The 17,831-nt window shown below is 42.6% G+C and overlaps 1 protein-coding gene and 1 long non-coding RNA gene across 2 annotated transcripts in view; both read right to left on the minus strand.

Moving 5' to 3' along the window:
- The window catches only part of LOC309345223, a 434,352-nt gene that overhangs the window by 94,307 nt on the left and 322,214 nt on the right, over positions 1–17,831 (minus strand). The gene's annotated exons all lie outside the window — the stretch shown is intronic.
- NTSR1 (neurotensin receptor 1) overlaps positions 12,582–17,831 on the minus strand; it is a 117,084-nt gene continuing 111,834 nt past the window's right edge. Inside the window, exons 3-4 of the mRNA XM_081867958.1 lie at positions 17,092–17,182; positions 12,582–15,573 (exon numbers count right to left, since the gene is read on the minus strand). Coding sequence (XP_081724084.1) covers positions 15,324–15,573; positions 17,092–17,182 — 341 coding nt within the window. The 3' untranslated portion in view covers positions 12,582–15,323. The remainder of the gene's footprint in view (positions 15,574–17,091; positions 17,183–17,831) is intronic.

The following is a 17,831-nucleotide window of genomic DNA, read 5'->3' on the forward strand; positions in this document are numbered from 1 at the left end:
CCATTTTTCCGGCTCCCACTCACCCTGCCTCTGCAACTGGACTCAGTGTTTTTTAAGTGACAGCCTGTAACTGCACACCAGTTCATGCTGATAATTCTGGCGAGCACCCAGGGAACATTTGGTTTAATTTAATTTCGTTTTGAGCAGCATATCCCTCCAGGAGCTTTGCCCACTTCACGCTTTGTGTGTGTGTGTGTGTGTGTGTGTGTGTGTGTGTGTGCTTTGCAACCAAGAACTGCCGTACTAATAAATTCCCCATGTCTCTTGCTGAGCGATGGCCTTTACTGCTGCAACCCTCTCCATAAATCTATTGCAGCCTGATTTGCAATTCAAGCACAAATTCAATGGGACTGATGGGGAGAGGGTATCAGGTGAAAACCTTGTGCATAAATGAAACCTCAAATTATCTTTGTCTCATGAAGCCAATCTTCTCCAGAAGCACGACAAATTCTTAGGGAAACTGTGAATATGCTTTTCTTAACTGAAATGAGAATGTGGGCATAATCCAGCTTGTTAGGAATTCAGGAAGCTGCCCTATGCTGAGTCAGACAATTGGTCCATCCTGCCCAGTAATGTCCAGACAGACTAGGGATAGCTCTCCAGGGTTACAGACAGAGATTCTTTCTCAGTCCCACCTGGAGATGCCCAGGATTTGAACCCAGGACTCATCTCCATGTGCTCTACTACCAAGTTCCTTGCTGTCTGACTGGCAGAATTGCTTTGTCTTCTGTTCACAAGGAAAGGCTTGGCAAGCATAGTTACCTTATTTTCCCCATGTATAAGATGAGGTTATTTTATGAAAAAATTGTGCTAAAAATTGGGGGTCGTCTTATACACAGGTAGTGGAGAGGTGGGACGGGCAATTGGTGGCTGTCGCGGGCAGGAGATTGTCAGTGGCATTTTTGCATGTGATCGGTGGGTACAGCAAAGTCCGCTGGCTGCTGCGACAATTGGGCGGGCAATCGGCGCTTGATTTCGGCAAGCATGCAGACTATTGGTGGCTTCCTCGATGTGCATGCGATTGGCTGTTGTGGACCTGCTGGTGATTGATTTTTGGCAACCCCCCCAAAGCTCAACAACTCTGGGCAATCTACCCCCATTTTCTCAATTTGGAGCCCCCGAAAAGACTCCATCTTCTACATGGAGGCATGTTATACACTGAAAAATACGGTACATAGGAATATAGGAATCTCCCCTATACTGACTTGTTAGGAGGCCCCTATTCCCTCCCCAGGACTATAATTCCCAGAGTACAGTGGACCCTCCAGTTACGTACCGCTCTGGTTATGTAACATTCAGGTTATGAATGCCACAAACCCAGAAGTGTATACTTCCAGGTTTCAGTGCGTGCGCATGCGCAGAAGCCCTCTGTGCGCCACGCACATGCGCAGAAGTGGCATCTCTAGTTACATTTTTTCGGGGTGCGCACAGACCCCCCAGAACAAATTAAATTCGTATCCAGAGGGTCCACTGTAGTTCAACCCCTCTTCACAGATAACTCTGGAAATGGTAGCTCTGTGAAGGGGATAAAGGTAAAGGTAAAGGGACCCCTGACCATTAGGCCCAGTCATGACCGACTCTGGGGTTGCGGCGCTCATCTCGCTTTACTGGCCGAGGGAGCCTGCGTACAGCTTCCGGGTCATGTGATCAGCATGACTAAGCAGCTTCTGGCGAACTAGAGCAGCACATGGAAACGCCGTTTACCTTCCTGCTGGAGCAGTACCTATTTATCTACTTGCACTTTGAGGTGCTTTTGAACTGCTAGGTTGGCAGGAGCAGGGACCGAGCAACGGGAGCTCACCCCATCGTGGGGATTCAAACCGCCAACCTTTTGATCAGCAAGTCCTAGGCTCTGTGGTTTAACCCACAGCACCACCCACATCCCTTTTGTGAAAGGGTTAGGGGTCTCCTAACAACTCTCAATGCCCTTAGCATACAACACTGTACTGTTTCAGATATTACCAATTAAGTAGGTTCACCTGTAAATGCAAACTGAATCAAATTTCTCCCATATGCCTAGCTAGAGCCCATTCATTTATCTCTCCTTTTGTGAAGTTGCAAGATCTGTACAAGTCACCCAGTTATTCTTGCTTTTATGGAGCATTGGTTGCAATTTCAAAATTGCAATAAATTGGTTTTAGCAGTTTGCCTATTTTGTATAACAGAAAGAGTGGGGGAAGACCACCAGAAAATAACAAAAAACAAACAGATGCAGAATGCCAAATGCAAGTGCTCCCCACATTTTCTGTCGCCGGTTGCTAAGATACTACGAGAGACAGGAAGAAATGATAAGCAAGGAAATGCACAACATAACTGCAATAAAATTCCAAAATGATTGATTCTAATGTAAAAAACATCAATCGCTATTACACATTTATGCACACAAATTTCACATGTCATACAACGGCAAGATAAAATTTAAGTATCTAATATGCATTTATCAGGAGTGTGCACAGACCCCAGGATTCATATCTGTGCCTTTTAAAAAAAAAAATTATTAAAAAGCTGATCTGTTTGAGTCATTCTGTGCTCTGTTTGCTTTAATCTGCTTAGTGGTCCTCATTCACTGTAATGGGGAATCCAGAAATGGCTAAAACTTTGTCCTTTATGGCCAAAGTGGATGAAATTTGCAGGCACGAAATGCCACTCCACTCCAGAGTTGACTATGCTTTCCAAACTGCAGACAAATGGATTCTGTGTCTGTGTAAGAGGGAGCAGGAGTTTGCCTCTTGCTCTTTCTTACCTTAAAATGAGCCAGAGGTGGCAAAGTGGTTTGTATTATTTCTCGCACATTTTTTAAAATGCTGCAGTCCCAAACAGGCCTCTCTTTTCTGGTGCTTTTTGTATCCTCTAATACAGGCATAGGCAAACTCGGCCCTCCAGATGTTTTGGCACTACAACTCCCATCATCCCTAGCTAACAGGACCAGTGGTCAGGGATGATGGGAGTTGTAGTCCCAAAACATCTGGAGGGCCGAGTTTGCCTATGCCTGCTCTAATAGGCCTCACAGGTGAGGCGATATCATGTGAAGCTGTCTAGAATACTGCATGGGGTTCTGGAGACTATTGGTCCTCACCATCTGCTATTATTGTGGTTCTTAAAGTAAAGCAAGGCTGGATGATGATTATTATTTTTTAAAAAAACTTCAACAAAGCTTAAAAAACAACAACCCTCTGCTGCTGTGCTTCTGACAAATAACTACCCAGGGCTCTTCATTGTTTAACAGACAACATCATGGACAGCCCCACTTCTTGCAAAACCCATGAAACTAGAGAAAACTAGAGATATCGGAAAGCAGGAAGCAACAAGCTAGACCCGTGCACTGGATTCAGCTGAGTCACAAATACCTGAAAGAGCACCTGATCTTTTATAGACTAGTCTGGGATTTAAGATCAGCAGGAGAGGCCTTGCTGGTGATGTTGCTGCCCTCGTAGGACTGGGGAGTGATGGCATGCAGGTCCTTCTCGGTGGTGGCCCCCAAATTTTGGAATTCATGTGCACCTAGTCCCAGCTTTGGGGATTTTCAGAAAACATGCAAAAGTTTCAGCTAGGCTTTTGGGAATGTGTAATTGTTGTTCATTTCCTGCAAATGATATTGTTTGTTGATTGTTGTTTTAACCCTTTAACATCTGTATTTTGTATTTTACTGCTTCATTGTGATGTAGCCTGCCCTGGGGCTGGTAATAAAAGTGCTTAATAAATAAATAATAAGACAAAATTTTAAAAACCCTATAACCATTTCTTGCAATTTAGTGGAAAATTCTTTCCATACAGCTTTCAGATGAGAGTGTTTTATTCTCTTTATCCAGTTATGTATAATCTCTTCCAGCTACTGTAAGTTCAGATAGTGCTCTGAGGAATGAGTATCTATTACATCAGCTTATAATAGAACTGGGAATATCTATAATTGCGACATGATTGCATGATAATGTTGGGGCAGACCTATCCAGTATGTTATTTGAATCAAAAAAGATATAATTAAGTTTAGTATTTATAGTCAAGTACTGGACATATTTCAATTTTCTCTGAATTGCCATTTTAAAATAATCACAGAACAACCTGCTTTTCTCTGGTCGGACAATGAGCTAGCCTAGACATATAAGAGCAAAAATTCAATTTATGTTATTTTTGCTCATGGAACAGAAAAGTTTTGTTCTTGGATTGCTATTTTAAAGAAAACCATTTGCAGAGCTCATGGCGCATATCTTCCTTTTTTTAAAAAAAAAAAAAATACAAAAGTTTCATAAATCATATTTCTTTTACAGAATCTTTTGGACCTCCCCACATCTTCCCGAATCTGCATTATTTATAATACCAACTTCAGCATTTTGTTATCTTATTTCATCACTTATTGTATCTTTCATTTTGTCATATTACCCATTTCAATATATTTGTAACCCAATATTCATAATACAAAGTCTTCAGGTATTTATTATCTTATTTCATTACTTATTGTATCTTTCAGTTCATTATTGTATCTTTCAATTCATTACTTATTGTATCTTTCAATTTCATGTTACCAAAGTCAAAGTTATTGTAACCATGATCTTATATATTGTGATTAAAACATAATGCAATAAAGATTTTTCTTAATTTCACCTCTCTTTTCTTGTGCCTTAGTTTTCATTTCACCTAATTACCATTGCTGGGGCTAATATTTCCTAAAAAGTGCATTTTCTTAACATTCATACAGCTTATAATATTTTTGTAAATAGTCCTTAAATTTTTTCCAGTCCTCTTCCATTTTTTCTTCTCCCAAGTCTCGGATTCTGCCAGTCATTTCCGCCACTTCCATATAGTCCATCAACTGCGTCTGCCATTCCTCCAGTGTGGGTAAATCTTGTGTCTTCCAACACTTTGCGATGAGAATTCTTGCTGCTGTTGTAGCATACATAAAAAAAGTTCTATCCTTCTTTAACACATTCTGGTCTACAATGCCCAGAAGGAAGGCCTCCGGTTTCTTAGGCAAGGTATATCTAAATACCTTTTTTAACTCATTATAGATCATTTCCCAAAAGGCCTTCACTTTCGGACATGTCCACCAGAGATGAAAGAACGTCCCTTCCGCCTCTTTACACTTCCAGCATTTATTATCAGACAGGTGATATATCTTAGCAAGCTTGACTGGGGTCATGTACCACCGGTATATCATTTTCATAATATTTTCTTTCAGGGCACTACATGCCGTGAATTTCAATCCGGTGGTCCATAACCTTTCCCAGTCCTCAAACATAATGTTATGTCCAATATCCTGTGCCCACTTTATCATGGCGGATTTGACTGTCTCATCCTGTGTATTCCATTTAAGCAGCAAGTTATACATTCTTGAAAGTAATTTGTCTTTAGGTTCTAACAATTCTGTCTCTAATTTCGATTTTTCCACCTGAAACCCAACCTTTTTATCTGTTTTGAAAATTTCCCGAATTTGAGCATAATGCAACCAATCTCGCACCTTGCTTTTTACATTTTCAAAACTCTGCAGCTTCCAATTGTCACCATCTTTTTCAATTAATTCCCAATATTTTGGCCAGTAGGCCTCCATGTTAAGTCTCTTACGTGCCTTGGCCTCTGCCGGTGAAAGCCACCTTGGTGTTTTGCTCTCCAATAAGTCTTTATATTTTGTCCAGACCATAAAAATTGCTCTTCTAACAACATGATTTTTGAACATTTTATGAACTTTAACCTTGTCGTACCACAAATACGCATGCCACCCAAAAGCGTTATCAAACCCTTCCAGATCTAGGACATCAGTGTTCTCTAACAAAAACCAATCTTTCATCCAGCAGAAGGCTGTAGATTCGTAATATAACCTCAAGTCTGGCAGGGCAAATCCCCCCCTTTCTTTCGCATCTGTTAGTATTTTAAACTTAATTCGGGGCTTTTTGCCCTGCCAAACGAACTTAGAGATATCCTTCTGCCACTTTCCAAAACATACCACTTTGTCCACAATCTGCAGGGTCTGAAACAAGAATAACATTTTCGGCAAAACATTCATCTTTATAGCTGCTATTCGGCCTAACAAGGAAAGTTTTAGTCTTGTCCAAATTTCCAAATCCCTTTTAATTTCTGACCAACATTTCTCATAGTTGTCCTTAAACAAATTCAAGTTTTTAGAAGTCAGGTACACCCCTAGGTATTTTACCTTTTTAACCACATTTAATCCTGTCTCTTTCAAAAACTCATCTGCTTCTGTAGACGTTAGGTTCTTTGCTAAGACCTTAGTCTTTTGCTTGTTCAACTTAAATCCCGCCACCCGACCATAATCAGAAATTAAATCCAAAACTCTTTTTGTGCTAGAAACTGGCTCCTGTAATGTTAATACCAAATCATCTGCAAATGCTTTCACATGGCGCATATCTTCCTACCTATTCTGAACATTTACAGCTCAATAGATCTGGTGGAACAGTAGGAAAAATGGATTCGCCTAATAAATTATTACATTTGTTAATAATTCTTGCCATTGCAAAAACAAGTTCACCTCCCCCAGATGATAAATCATCTAAAGATTTCCCCTGTCCTCTCTCTTCGCTGCTCAGTGATTGGGATTTGGAAAGTTAATTCGTCTAGCACTGAAAGCTTCATAGTGGCAAAGGATTTATTTTTATCCAAGTAGCAAATCTGCCTGTCCATCCATCTACATCAGAAAGAAAATAACCCAGGTTAATAGTTAATAAATATGTTTATGTTTGACAAATTGTCAGGGTTAAAACCACTTGGGCCTGATTTAAAAATTTTCTTTTGTACTTGGTATAGAGGCAGTGTGATCATGAAATTAAAGATGTGCATCAGATTTGGGCAAATTCCAAGCTGAAGCTGGTCATTTCAGACATATTTTGGGCCTGTCTAAACAGGGACAGGATTTTTCTGAAGCCTTCTGAACCAAAGCATGGACCTCTAATGGGATTCTGGATGTTTTGGAGATTTGGATATTGAAGAAACACACCATAAGGCACATCTTCCAAAAACGAATTCTTGTTTGCCATATAAGAAAAACGCCACAGTAGGATGAACGGAAAGCTCTTTTCGTGATGGACAGGTCTAGCTTCTAATCAGAGGGAATAGTTTCCCCAGGAGTCTCCAATCACAGTGTTTTGGAGAAGTTATGATGGAGTAATGTATCTCCTTGCTCTTGTTTGTTCTGTATTCTTTACTAATGCTATTAGTGGCGCGCGTGTTTGTGTGGAGGCAAATCAGCCCAGAATGTAAAAGATATAATTAAGCTGCAGGGATACAATCAGCCAACAAAATAAAACCCAAGGCTGTTTTATTTCTGAAGATCAATGCATGACAAAGTAGTACCATACAGTACAAAGGCTAATATCAAGAAATAGCTTTACACTTGGATCTAAAAATATCCAATATACAAATATGATGTTGATACATTTTGAGAGTATTGTTCCCTTTGACACATGAACTATTAACAGGTATATTGGAGCACTTGTCATGTCAATTGTTTAGTTTTTTTTAAAAAATAGTAACATAAGGACTTCTGTGGGGTTTTCTTTAAATTGTGCACTTTTGTATTTCTGCCACAACAATGACATGTGTAGAATAGTTACATTGAACAAATATATGAATTTGCCAGTATAAGGGCAAAATGTTGTAAAAAAGGGGGGATGTTTCCATACTCACCATCTTGGTTGGAATTGCCATCGTTTGTTCAGTAAGCCTGTTGCTTTATGGTTCTTTCTGCATTAACCAATGCTCACACCAGATCTGTTTGGGTTTTTTTGTTGTTTTAAAATAACCTTTAATATATAACTGCAGATTGTCCATTGTGGACTAACAAAAAGTTATTAAATTTATTTCGGGTTACTGCAGCTTTAATTAAAAGCTTCCTCCTTGCAGGTTCTTTCACTTGGGTTGGTCTTTGTCAGGTTCAATAGCAGCATTACTCATGAATAGCCTCTTGGTTGCTCTCAAATAGCCTCACTCACCCCTGAAATTCAGTTCTTCTTTCTGGGAAGGTAAAGGTAAAGGGACCTCTGACCATTAGGTCCAGTCGTGACCGACTCTGGGGTTGCGGTGCTCATCTCGCTTTATTGGCTGAGGGAGCCGGCGTACAGCTTCCGGGTCATGTGGCCAGCATGACTAAGCCACTTCTGGCGAACCAGAGCAGGACACGGAAACGCTGTTTACCTTCCCGCCGGAGCGGTACCTATTTATCTACTTGCACTCTGAGGTGCTTTTGAACTGCTAGGTTGGCAGGAGCAGGGACCGAGCAATGGGAGCTCACCCCGTTCCGGGTATTCAAACCGCCGACCTTCTGATCGGCAAGTCCTAGACTCTGTGGTTTAACCCACAGCGCCACCCGCGTCTTTCTGGGAAGAGAAGGCTTTAATTATTTGTTTCCTCTCATTATTATTTCTCTTCTTTCCTTTGTAGTGGGAGATCATTATTTTGCAATAAAAAAGTAAAACAACCAATAACAAAAGCCACTAATTTCAGCCGATTATTAAATTGTGGGTACAGGAAATTGTATTAGAGGGCAATTCAGAGACTACTCAAAGGACAGTTAAGAGACTCGTTATCAGTAAGAGCAAAAGCTGCAAGGAGGAAGCTGCTAATTAACACTACAGGAGACTTTTGCTTCATGGGATGTGCCTCTGAATTAGAGAAGGATTTTGGCGAGGTGGAATGTGAAACCATTTAAATTACACTTCAGGCTAATTGTTTAAAAGCAATTGCTTGGCAGGGCTAAACAACCTACTTGTAGAAGCAACCCATGGTATAAACTGACAGGTCTTTGCTTTCAAGTTTCCCTACAAAGTGCCTGTCAGAAGCCCCTCATTCCAGAAACTCACAGCCCCATGGTTTCTGGATACCTTCAAGATGCCCCCACACCTATTGTTCCTATGGTGAGAAGCTTGTGGCACCGCATACTCTGAAACTGAATGCAAAAACACCAAGAAAGACATATTAGAGGTGGCCACATAGCTTTGGATCTTCTTACTTCTGGAGAGGTCCTGCTCTAAGTACCTTTGTAAATGGAAGCGTGATTTATAAAGGAGAGGGCCTTTTCTGTGGTGGCACCCCAACACCTGAATGCTCACCCTAAGGAGGCTTGCCTAGCACTGACGTTACTAGGTTTTCAACCACAGGTGAAGTTCTTCCTATTTGCCCAGGAGTACATAATATGCGGAGTTGTGTTCTATTCTGTTTTTAGCTTCTTGGTTTTGTTGTTTTGCCTGTATTGTCTGGGTGGATGAGGCCAACCACGGAGCCAGGAATGACGTGGCTTCAGTGGCCAGCTCCTCCTCCTCCTCCTCCTCCTCCTCCTCCTCCTTCTACCGCAGAGAGGAAGGAGTGGGGAAACAGACCCTGACCAGGGGCGGCAGCAGGAGAAGGCGGCAGCGCCGGCCATTGAAGCCATGCTGCCTCTGCGTTTGATGTCCTGATGTCTCCTGATGTCCTGACATCAAGTGTGGAATGTTGGCCCCCATTCTCCCTTGAATGATGGCGCCTCTGCTTCCTGTCAACCCTAGCCTGAAACAGAATATGGACATACCACAGCAGAAATGGTTTGGTTGCAGCAGTGTGAAACATCCCTTTACAAATATCGGCTTTTCCTTTTGCTTTTCAGCTTGCAGCAGTGTCACTGCGCTCCATACCACGATCAAGAAAATATAACTTGAAATTATTTTGCATGAACAGCTTTTGCCATGTCATGCAATTTTCATGATGGTCAAAAGAAAGAGAGAGAGAGAGATCTGTTGCCCTGTATAAAGAGGGCAATTTGATCAAAGCGAGCGGCGGTATTGTGAGCTAGCAATGTGATTGCCCTATGTTCGGAAAAAGACAGTTTGACATAACCAATGAAGGCATCTGTTTACTTTTCCTGTTTACACCATGTGTCTCCCTTAGGCCTCCCATCTGCCCTTCCATTGCGTTGGCTTCCTTAAGACCAGAGTCACTGAAGCGAAACCTTGCGTGCTGTACAAAAGGCAAGATTGGCAGAGCATCACATGCACGGAGGCAGGACGGAGCTCAGGAAGAAGAAGAAGAAGAAGAAGAAGAAGAAGAAGAAGAAGAAGAAGAAGAAGAAGAAGAAGAGAAGAAGCCACCCATCCTGGATAAATTGATCAGAAGCACAATTCATTTTGGAGTCTGATTGCACACTTTGTCAAATGGATGGTGCTCTCCATATAAAGCGGTTTGAAAAGTACATTTTCAAGAAGTCATATGGCGGAGCCTTTTAATAGCTGTCATCCATCTGCTGTAGCTTTATTTCCCTGAATCTGCTCTCTTTTTTAAAACCTTCTAAAAGGCAAATGTCTTAGAATCGTCTCAACAGAAACGATCGCAGGGTTCATTTAATCCAATGGTCTCAAAACTGCACGCCCGGCTTGAAAATTGTTGAAGGTCTTGGCAGACTGTTTAATGATTTTCCCGCAATTGTGACATGCGGTGCTAGATGTGGGTTTCTGTGTTTCTTACATGTTGCATTTTATTGTATTACAATTTTGATTCAAATGGCAATGCAATAAAATGCAATATGAGAAACAAAATAAGGAATAAAAATACGGTTGAAAATCAAGATGACTATTTCGTCCGATGGATGGGCAGTGGCGGAGCTTCATGCTCCAGCACTGGGGGGTGGACAGCAGGCAGGGGTGGGGCTGGCGTGCGTCCCGGGGGCGTGGTGTGCCACCTGCAGGGGCGTGGCGCTCGTCCTGGGGGTGGGGTGCTCCGCCTGTAGGGGTGTGTCGCTCAGCACAGGCGGGGGAGCAGCTGCGATGGGACCCCACCAGGATTGCGCTGCCCCCGCACTCCTCTTCCTCCACCAGTGTGGATGGGATGTCTCCCATCTTCAGCCACAAATCCAACAGACCACAGAACACTTGAATGCATCTCATCCCACAGGTTGGTAACTGATCTAGCGCAACTCTGTGCAAATGTAAGATTCCTCGATATTAAACCACCACCCATAAAACCCGAAGAAAGGATTTTCTCACATTTTCCATTCAGCAATCCATTTAGCTGTGCATGCAACCTCAGTCTGTGAATATATTCACCATTGAGCAATCTTTCTTTATGCAGAGTGAGGGAGCCACCTCAGGTGGCAGCTGCTGAGGGGTAGAGAGTGGACATTGCTGGGGGAGTCACCCCACAGCCTCGTGGGCCCTGTGTGTGGTGGAGCATTTAGCCTATCACCAGTGTTGAAGTAAGATGCAACTGCTGGTCTAGTCAAAAGGGAGAGGCACCATTTTCTCCTCTACCACCATTGACGTAAGCCAGCCCTGCTCTACATAAGTAGTTTTCAAACTTTCCAGTTCCTGGGTTATCTCTTGTCAGAATTGTCTCATCTTTGCTATGGGACACCAGCTTGTTGCAAGGGATTCTGGGATATGTTCCATGGAACACAAGTTCATGCAAGGTCCTCTCAGGTCTTTCCTTGCAGTTAAGAATTACAGGAGAAGAATGGTAGTGAAGAAGCTGTCTTTTAGCCAAAGCTGTCACCAAGATACCCCCAAAAAGCTTTTGAGGTGCTCCTGGTAATGGTTTTGCAGGCCACTGGCTGAAGCAAAGGCTCCTTGCTTCTCTCTGGCCTCTCCTCACGCATCAAATGCAGCAGTCCTTTGATCATCCCTCAAGAGATTATGCATACCAGATGAGGCCAATCCAGTGCCAAATCCAGTATGTCTCATTCCTTTTATGTCTTCCTCCCTGTGTAAGAAGAAAAATCTGCAAAATGTTGCTAGGTGGTTTGGAGCTGTAATGTGCTACATTTTCAGGATTTTCAAAACAGATGAATGCAGATTATTCAAGCTGTTTGTCAAATTATTATTAAAAAAATCAGATTTAAATAATAACGGAAATGGATCATCACATTGACATACAGCAAAGTGAACATTTATTCATGTATATAACATTATATACGTGTTGTTCTTGGGCCCTTTAAAAGTTCCCCTCCAAAGGATCTAAAAATGAATAAATCAAAATCAAAATCTAGGATGTCATAGGGAAAATGCAGTTACTGCTTTAATTTCTTTCCTGAAATAAATCTACCCATCCCCTTAGTTATTCCTAGAGTTTTTGCAGAGCTCTTTATGATTTATGTAGCTTTATATAGATTTATTGAATTTGGTACAATGCTTACACGTGGTGCAACTTGGTTTATACATTGTTCCATATTTTGCAATGTTACAAAATCACAGAATTTTAGAGTTGCAAGGAAGCTTGAAGGTCATCTGGTCCCCCCCCCCCCCGCTCTTTATTATTCACCCCAAAATAATGAATTTTAACCAAAATGTCTGCCTCCAGGCATTTTGTTACATGCCAAAGTACAAAATGCACAGACTTGTTACATGCCAAAGTACAAAATGCACAGACTTAAGTATACACAAGCGTGCATATGTGTGTTTTTGCTTTTCTTTCTTTTGGCTTATTTTCTTCCATTTTCTTTTGATCTAAAGGCACAGTCATATCAGGTACTGTGTCCATGTTGTGGTGAGTTCAAAAGTCAAAATTAGTTGTCCTTAAATCCTATTATCAATTGGGAGTAAAGCAACAGTGTTTGCAATAAGATGTCAGAACTGGGAGTGGCTTACAGGCAGCCTATTCTTCCCTGATTCTTTTGTAAGGCTCCTCCAGTTAGTATTCATTAATCTCATGAGAGGGTTGCCATATTTAAAGAAAAGTTGTTGAGCTTCCTAGTTCTGTTGGCAAAAACCCGGACATTTTGCCGGACGCTAATTTCACCGTTTGAATCCCGGACATGCCCAGGAAATTGTAGATGTATGGCAACCATACGTCATGATGGCCACATCTAAGTCTCTACCCAGGATGGATTTGTTTGCCAGAATTAATAAACCTTAAGTTTCTTTATTATTTCACCAGCAGTCATACCAGATGATATAATTCTGCACTTGGCTGCAAAATATATACACCAAAGCCTAGCACTAACATATCCCCAAATAACGAGGAAGTTTTCAAGTTCCTCAGCATGGTACAGTCTAGCAACAGATAAATCAGGCCCAGTCGAGCAGACTTTAGATTTGGAAAGAACTGGATTATCAGATACGGATCCCCCCAAATATGCTACAGTTTTCCCTAGCAGAGATTCAGCCATTGAGTTTTGCCTCCATGCTTAGTTGCTCAGGCAGCACAACACCAAATGCTGTGATGTTTAGAATGGAGGCTGAGGAGAACAGATGTCTTTCTCATTCTCCAGCTACACTTGTTGTTACACCACTGATCACTAGCTGCCATACCAAGGAACTATTCGGGAGGGGAGGAAATCCTGGGAAACAGAGAAGCAATGCAAGCAAACCTATGTCCTGCATGCTGAAGAGTTGAATCTGCCTTTAGGAAATCGCCATATTAATATCAGTCTCAGTATGGTGTAGTGGATAGGGGCTGGATTTAGAACTAGGGAGATTAGGGTCACCTCAGCCATGATGCTCAGTGGGTTACCTTAGGACAGCTTCCCCCAACCTGGTGCTCTTCAGATATTGGATGATAGCTTTCATCATCTCTGACCATACATTGTATTGGCTACGACTGATAGCTCCAGCAACATACGGAGGGCCATATGCTTCCCATACCTGTAGAAAGAGAAGAGTTTCCCCTCCATCTCTTTAGGTATACAGTTGAGGGAGGGTAACTTTGCAACCATGAAGCTGCAAAGATGTCACATTGGTTGGGGCTGATGGTAGCTGGAATCCAAACCATCGGGAGGACATCAGGTTTGGGGAAGGCTGAGCTTAGGCTGGTCACCATGTCTCTCTTTTTTCTATGAATAATTTTTATTCATTTTCAATGAAATCCTCCAATTAACAACAAATCCAATCAAATCATTCCAAATTACAATAATAATACCACCAATTATATATTACAATTACAAAAAAATAATTCAAAAGCGGACTCCCCATGTTCCAGATGTCTTGAGATTTTGCCTTGATTAAAGTCTCTGCATTCTTCGCTATTGTTCATTTCAGAACTCTGATTTTAACCATCCTTATTTTCTCAAACCATCAGTAGCTGTTCTGTAACTCCCTGTCTTTTCCCCTCCACTCCCTTAAATTGTTAGCATACAAGAGGTATTTTTTATTCCATATTGTTGGCTGGCCACCATGTCTCAACCCAACTTACTATACAGAGTTGTTGGTGAAGAAAAAATGGAGAGTACCCTCTTTTTAATACTTTATCCAGACTCAGTTTTCCACTGCCATTTAGCTGCTACTGCCATACCTGCTACTTACAATTTCCTAATTTCTTCCCTCATCTCTTCTTCATTATCTACTGAAGATTGCAGGTGCTCTGAGCAACCCCTTGATCTGTATGGCACCTTGCATATGATTGGCATGACACAAGTGTTACACAGTTGTAGACAAAGTAATTGAACTTGACCACTAATCAAAGCTGGATGTGTCTCCTCTGCCTCAAGTGAATTCCAGCGCTTTATGAAGGATGCAACAACTTTCCCCTTTCTTTCCTAGCAGGTATAGTATATTTTTCCAGGCACCCTTGCCTTTGCCAGCATCATTACTGTACAATGGTATCATTGCCTGGAGGCTTTGATCAAGGAACGTGGCCCTGCTATGACAGGCACATACACAAATAATAACAACAGTGGTTTCCTAGGCCAAAATATTGAAATATTATTGAAAACGTAACCCAAGATGGCACCATGGACTTTCCAAGGCACCCCTCCCTCCCCTTATCAAATGAAAGGGAGCCACACTGGTTCCCCCAAACACTCATTGCAGAACCTGAATTCATCCCCAAACCCAAAAGTACAAGAATAACCTCATTCCCTGAGTATTGCATGCCCTTCTTTATTGAACAATTTACATTCCTCTTTCTTTAAAGACCCGTTGGATAAGTTTCTCTTCTCCCACCCTAAAAGCAACAACCCCCATTCACTAAAACCCAAACCAAACCCCAACCACAATACCTACCCAGCTTCTATACCAGCTTAAAATCACCAGGAGAGGTGGGTCTTTTCCAACACCCCTGTGGCACTTCTAACTGAGAAATGGATGAACAGAAGTACAAGAAGCATTCAAGCTTGGCCAACACTGACTCCATAAATGTTTATGCTTCCTGGATGACGTCACAGGCAACTTCTATGCTGGATCAAAATTACACAACATGGAGACGTTACTCACAAAAGGCAGAGGCCGATGCATTAACATAACCCCAAAGTTAATCTGTAGAACAGAGGTCTACTCATTCCCATGTATGACAACCAGCTAAACACATTCATGCTATGGTGAATTTGGAGGTCATGTATGAAAGCAGTACAGCCCTCTTCTCAAGCTCTGATTCTGCCTTGAATCAAGACGCTTGTTCATTCCTTCCTTGACAATGCCCAAGTCTCAATATGTGGTTTCTCTGGTGACTTGGCTGGAGAAGGTATGGTTGCTGGAGATACTGTTGGACTTCCGGTTGAACTTGGTCCTCTTCTTCTTCTTCCTCCATGGCAGGCACACAAACATGAGCGTGGAGAGGAAGATTTGGCGGAAGTTGGCAGAGACCAGGTTGTACAAGACTGGGTTGATGGCTGAACTGACATAGAAGAGGATGTTTGTCAGCATGTAGAAGTAGTGGTAGAAGTCAAAAAGGAAGCTAAGGGGAGAGAAGAAAAGGAGGGGCAAATGAGCAAGGAAAAAACCAGATGGCTGAGTTGTGTAACAACAAGTCATCGTGATAATTCATCATCATTTTAGAGCACATTTCTCTAAACATACTCTATTCAATTTTGCTAAATGTACAATTTTTTTCAAAGCATTTTCCCCAAATATAATGCTTTCTTGCCTGTTATTTTTGCTAATATATGTTAGGATATTGCCGTTCCACCTTAAAAAGGGGACAGGCTGTTGTGCGTCACAGCCTACGTATTTCCTGCTCACAGGAAGTTTCTCTTTTGTATATAGCTGTTGTTTTTCTCTCTGTGCCTCGACACGCAGGCAGGAAGTCATGTTTTTTCCTTTGTTCTGACCAACGCTGAATAAAGTTGTAAATATGCTCTCCTGAGTGCATCTTTCATTGTGCGAACTCTGCAAAAGGGCGTGCACCAGTCCTTGGAATGTGGACAGCTGTTTCTGAGGCTTGTGTCGCTAATTGACTGATACTGCGTATCTACGGGAGATTGATGGATCGTCCGGAATCGACGTGGAGGCATGATGGCCTTTGTCTCCCTGGCAGTATCCCAACATATATATGCATTTTTTGCTCTAGTACATGCATATGTGTACACATTAAAAGGTAAAGGTACCCCTGCCCGTACAGGCCAGTCTTGACAGACTCTGGGGTTGGTGCGCCCATCTCACTCAAGAGGCCGGGGGCCAGTGCTGTCCGGAGACACTTCCGGGTCACGTGGCTAGCGTGACAAAGATGCATCTGGCGAGCCAGCGAAGCACACGGAAACGCTGTTTACCTTCCCGCTAGTAAGCGGTCCCTATTTATCTACTTGCACCAGGGGGTGCTTTCGAACTGCTAGGTTGGCAGGCGCTGGGACCAAGCAGCGGGAGCGCACCCCGCCGCGGATATTTGAACCGCCAACCTTTCGATCGGCAAGCCCTAGGCGCTGAGGCTTTTACCCACAGCGCCACCCGCGTCCCGGTGTACACATTACTTGGCTGGAATTTCAAGGGACAAGGATTTCGTTTGGAGTCATGCACTGGGCCTGAGGTTGTCCCTTCTGTCTCCTTCAATAGATAAGGAATCCCAGGAGAGCAAATAGCTGAGATGGTGGATAAGCACATTCACACCTGTTGCTCAAGCTTCCAGTGTCAGCTTCAGGGTCTAGCAACTTGGACTTCCTTTAGGAAGTTCTTGACCTTATGGATTTAGGGGCTATGAAACCTCCTAGTTCTATGAACTTGGCTCAGGGTCATTGGCTGGAGATCAGAGGGATGCAGAGGGATCTGGATCACCAGAACTTCTTCCCTTGAAGGATGAGGGAAAAGGGTAAAACCATTATCCAGTCAATACTTCCAGCAGGATGGCAGCTTTCCCCTGAGAGTAGCTGTCCTCTTCTAAGAGGCCAGGAGTCACCTGATTGGGTAGGGGGAGCAAGGCTGTTGGCCACTGTGATTTGCATTGAAACATACTGCAGTTAATGCACAGAATTAGGTTACTCACTCTGACCACTGATTTTCTGGCACATAGCAATACATAAGTCGCCGTACATGATACGGAAGCCAGCAGACAACAAAGGCAATCACAACAGCTCCTGCAATGGACAAAAATACCGATTAGTCTCTGTAGTCGGTGCGGTCTGCACTTTCGTTGCATTGCAAGGCAAGTTGATGATTTGCACCCCCGTGCTATGTTGAATCAGTATCCCACAACCAGGAGCAAGATCTGGCTCACCTAACTGTTTGCGATCATTGCAACAGCACAAGTTCTGCATGAAAAAGATAGGAATGATTTTCTAACTGTTTGCGATCATTGCAACAACACAAGTTCTGCATGAAAAAGATAGGAATGATTTTCAGCTTTCCACACTGGAGGGCTCTTATGCATGAAGGGGGACTTTGCTGCAAAGAAAGGAATGCAGATGGAAGGGGGAATGATGATTCAGTAGAGGAAGGGTGGGGAATTTGCATTTCCTTGAGGGTAATTTGTTGGGCCCACTCACCTGCAATGGGTCAAACTCGATCCAGTGGTGGGCTTGGGACCACAGTAAAAAATGATGTGGATCAGAGTGGATCCTGATGGTTCCTTTGTAGCCATGCATGTACCTCTTTTAAAGCCATCCAAGTTGGTGGCCATCAGTGCCTCTGGTGGGAGCAAATTCCGTAGTTTAATAATGTACTATGTGAAGAACTTAATTTTGTCTGTGTGGTGTAGCGCAATGGGTCAGTGCTTCTGTCTGCTGA

The sequence above is a fragment of the Podarcis erhardii genome, assembly GCF_964252035.2.
Source record: "Podarcis erhardii genome assembly, chromosome: 6".
NCBI lineage: Eukaryota > Metazoa > Chordata > Lepidosauria > Squamata > Lacertidae > Podarcis > Podarcis erhardii.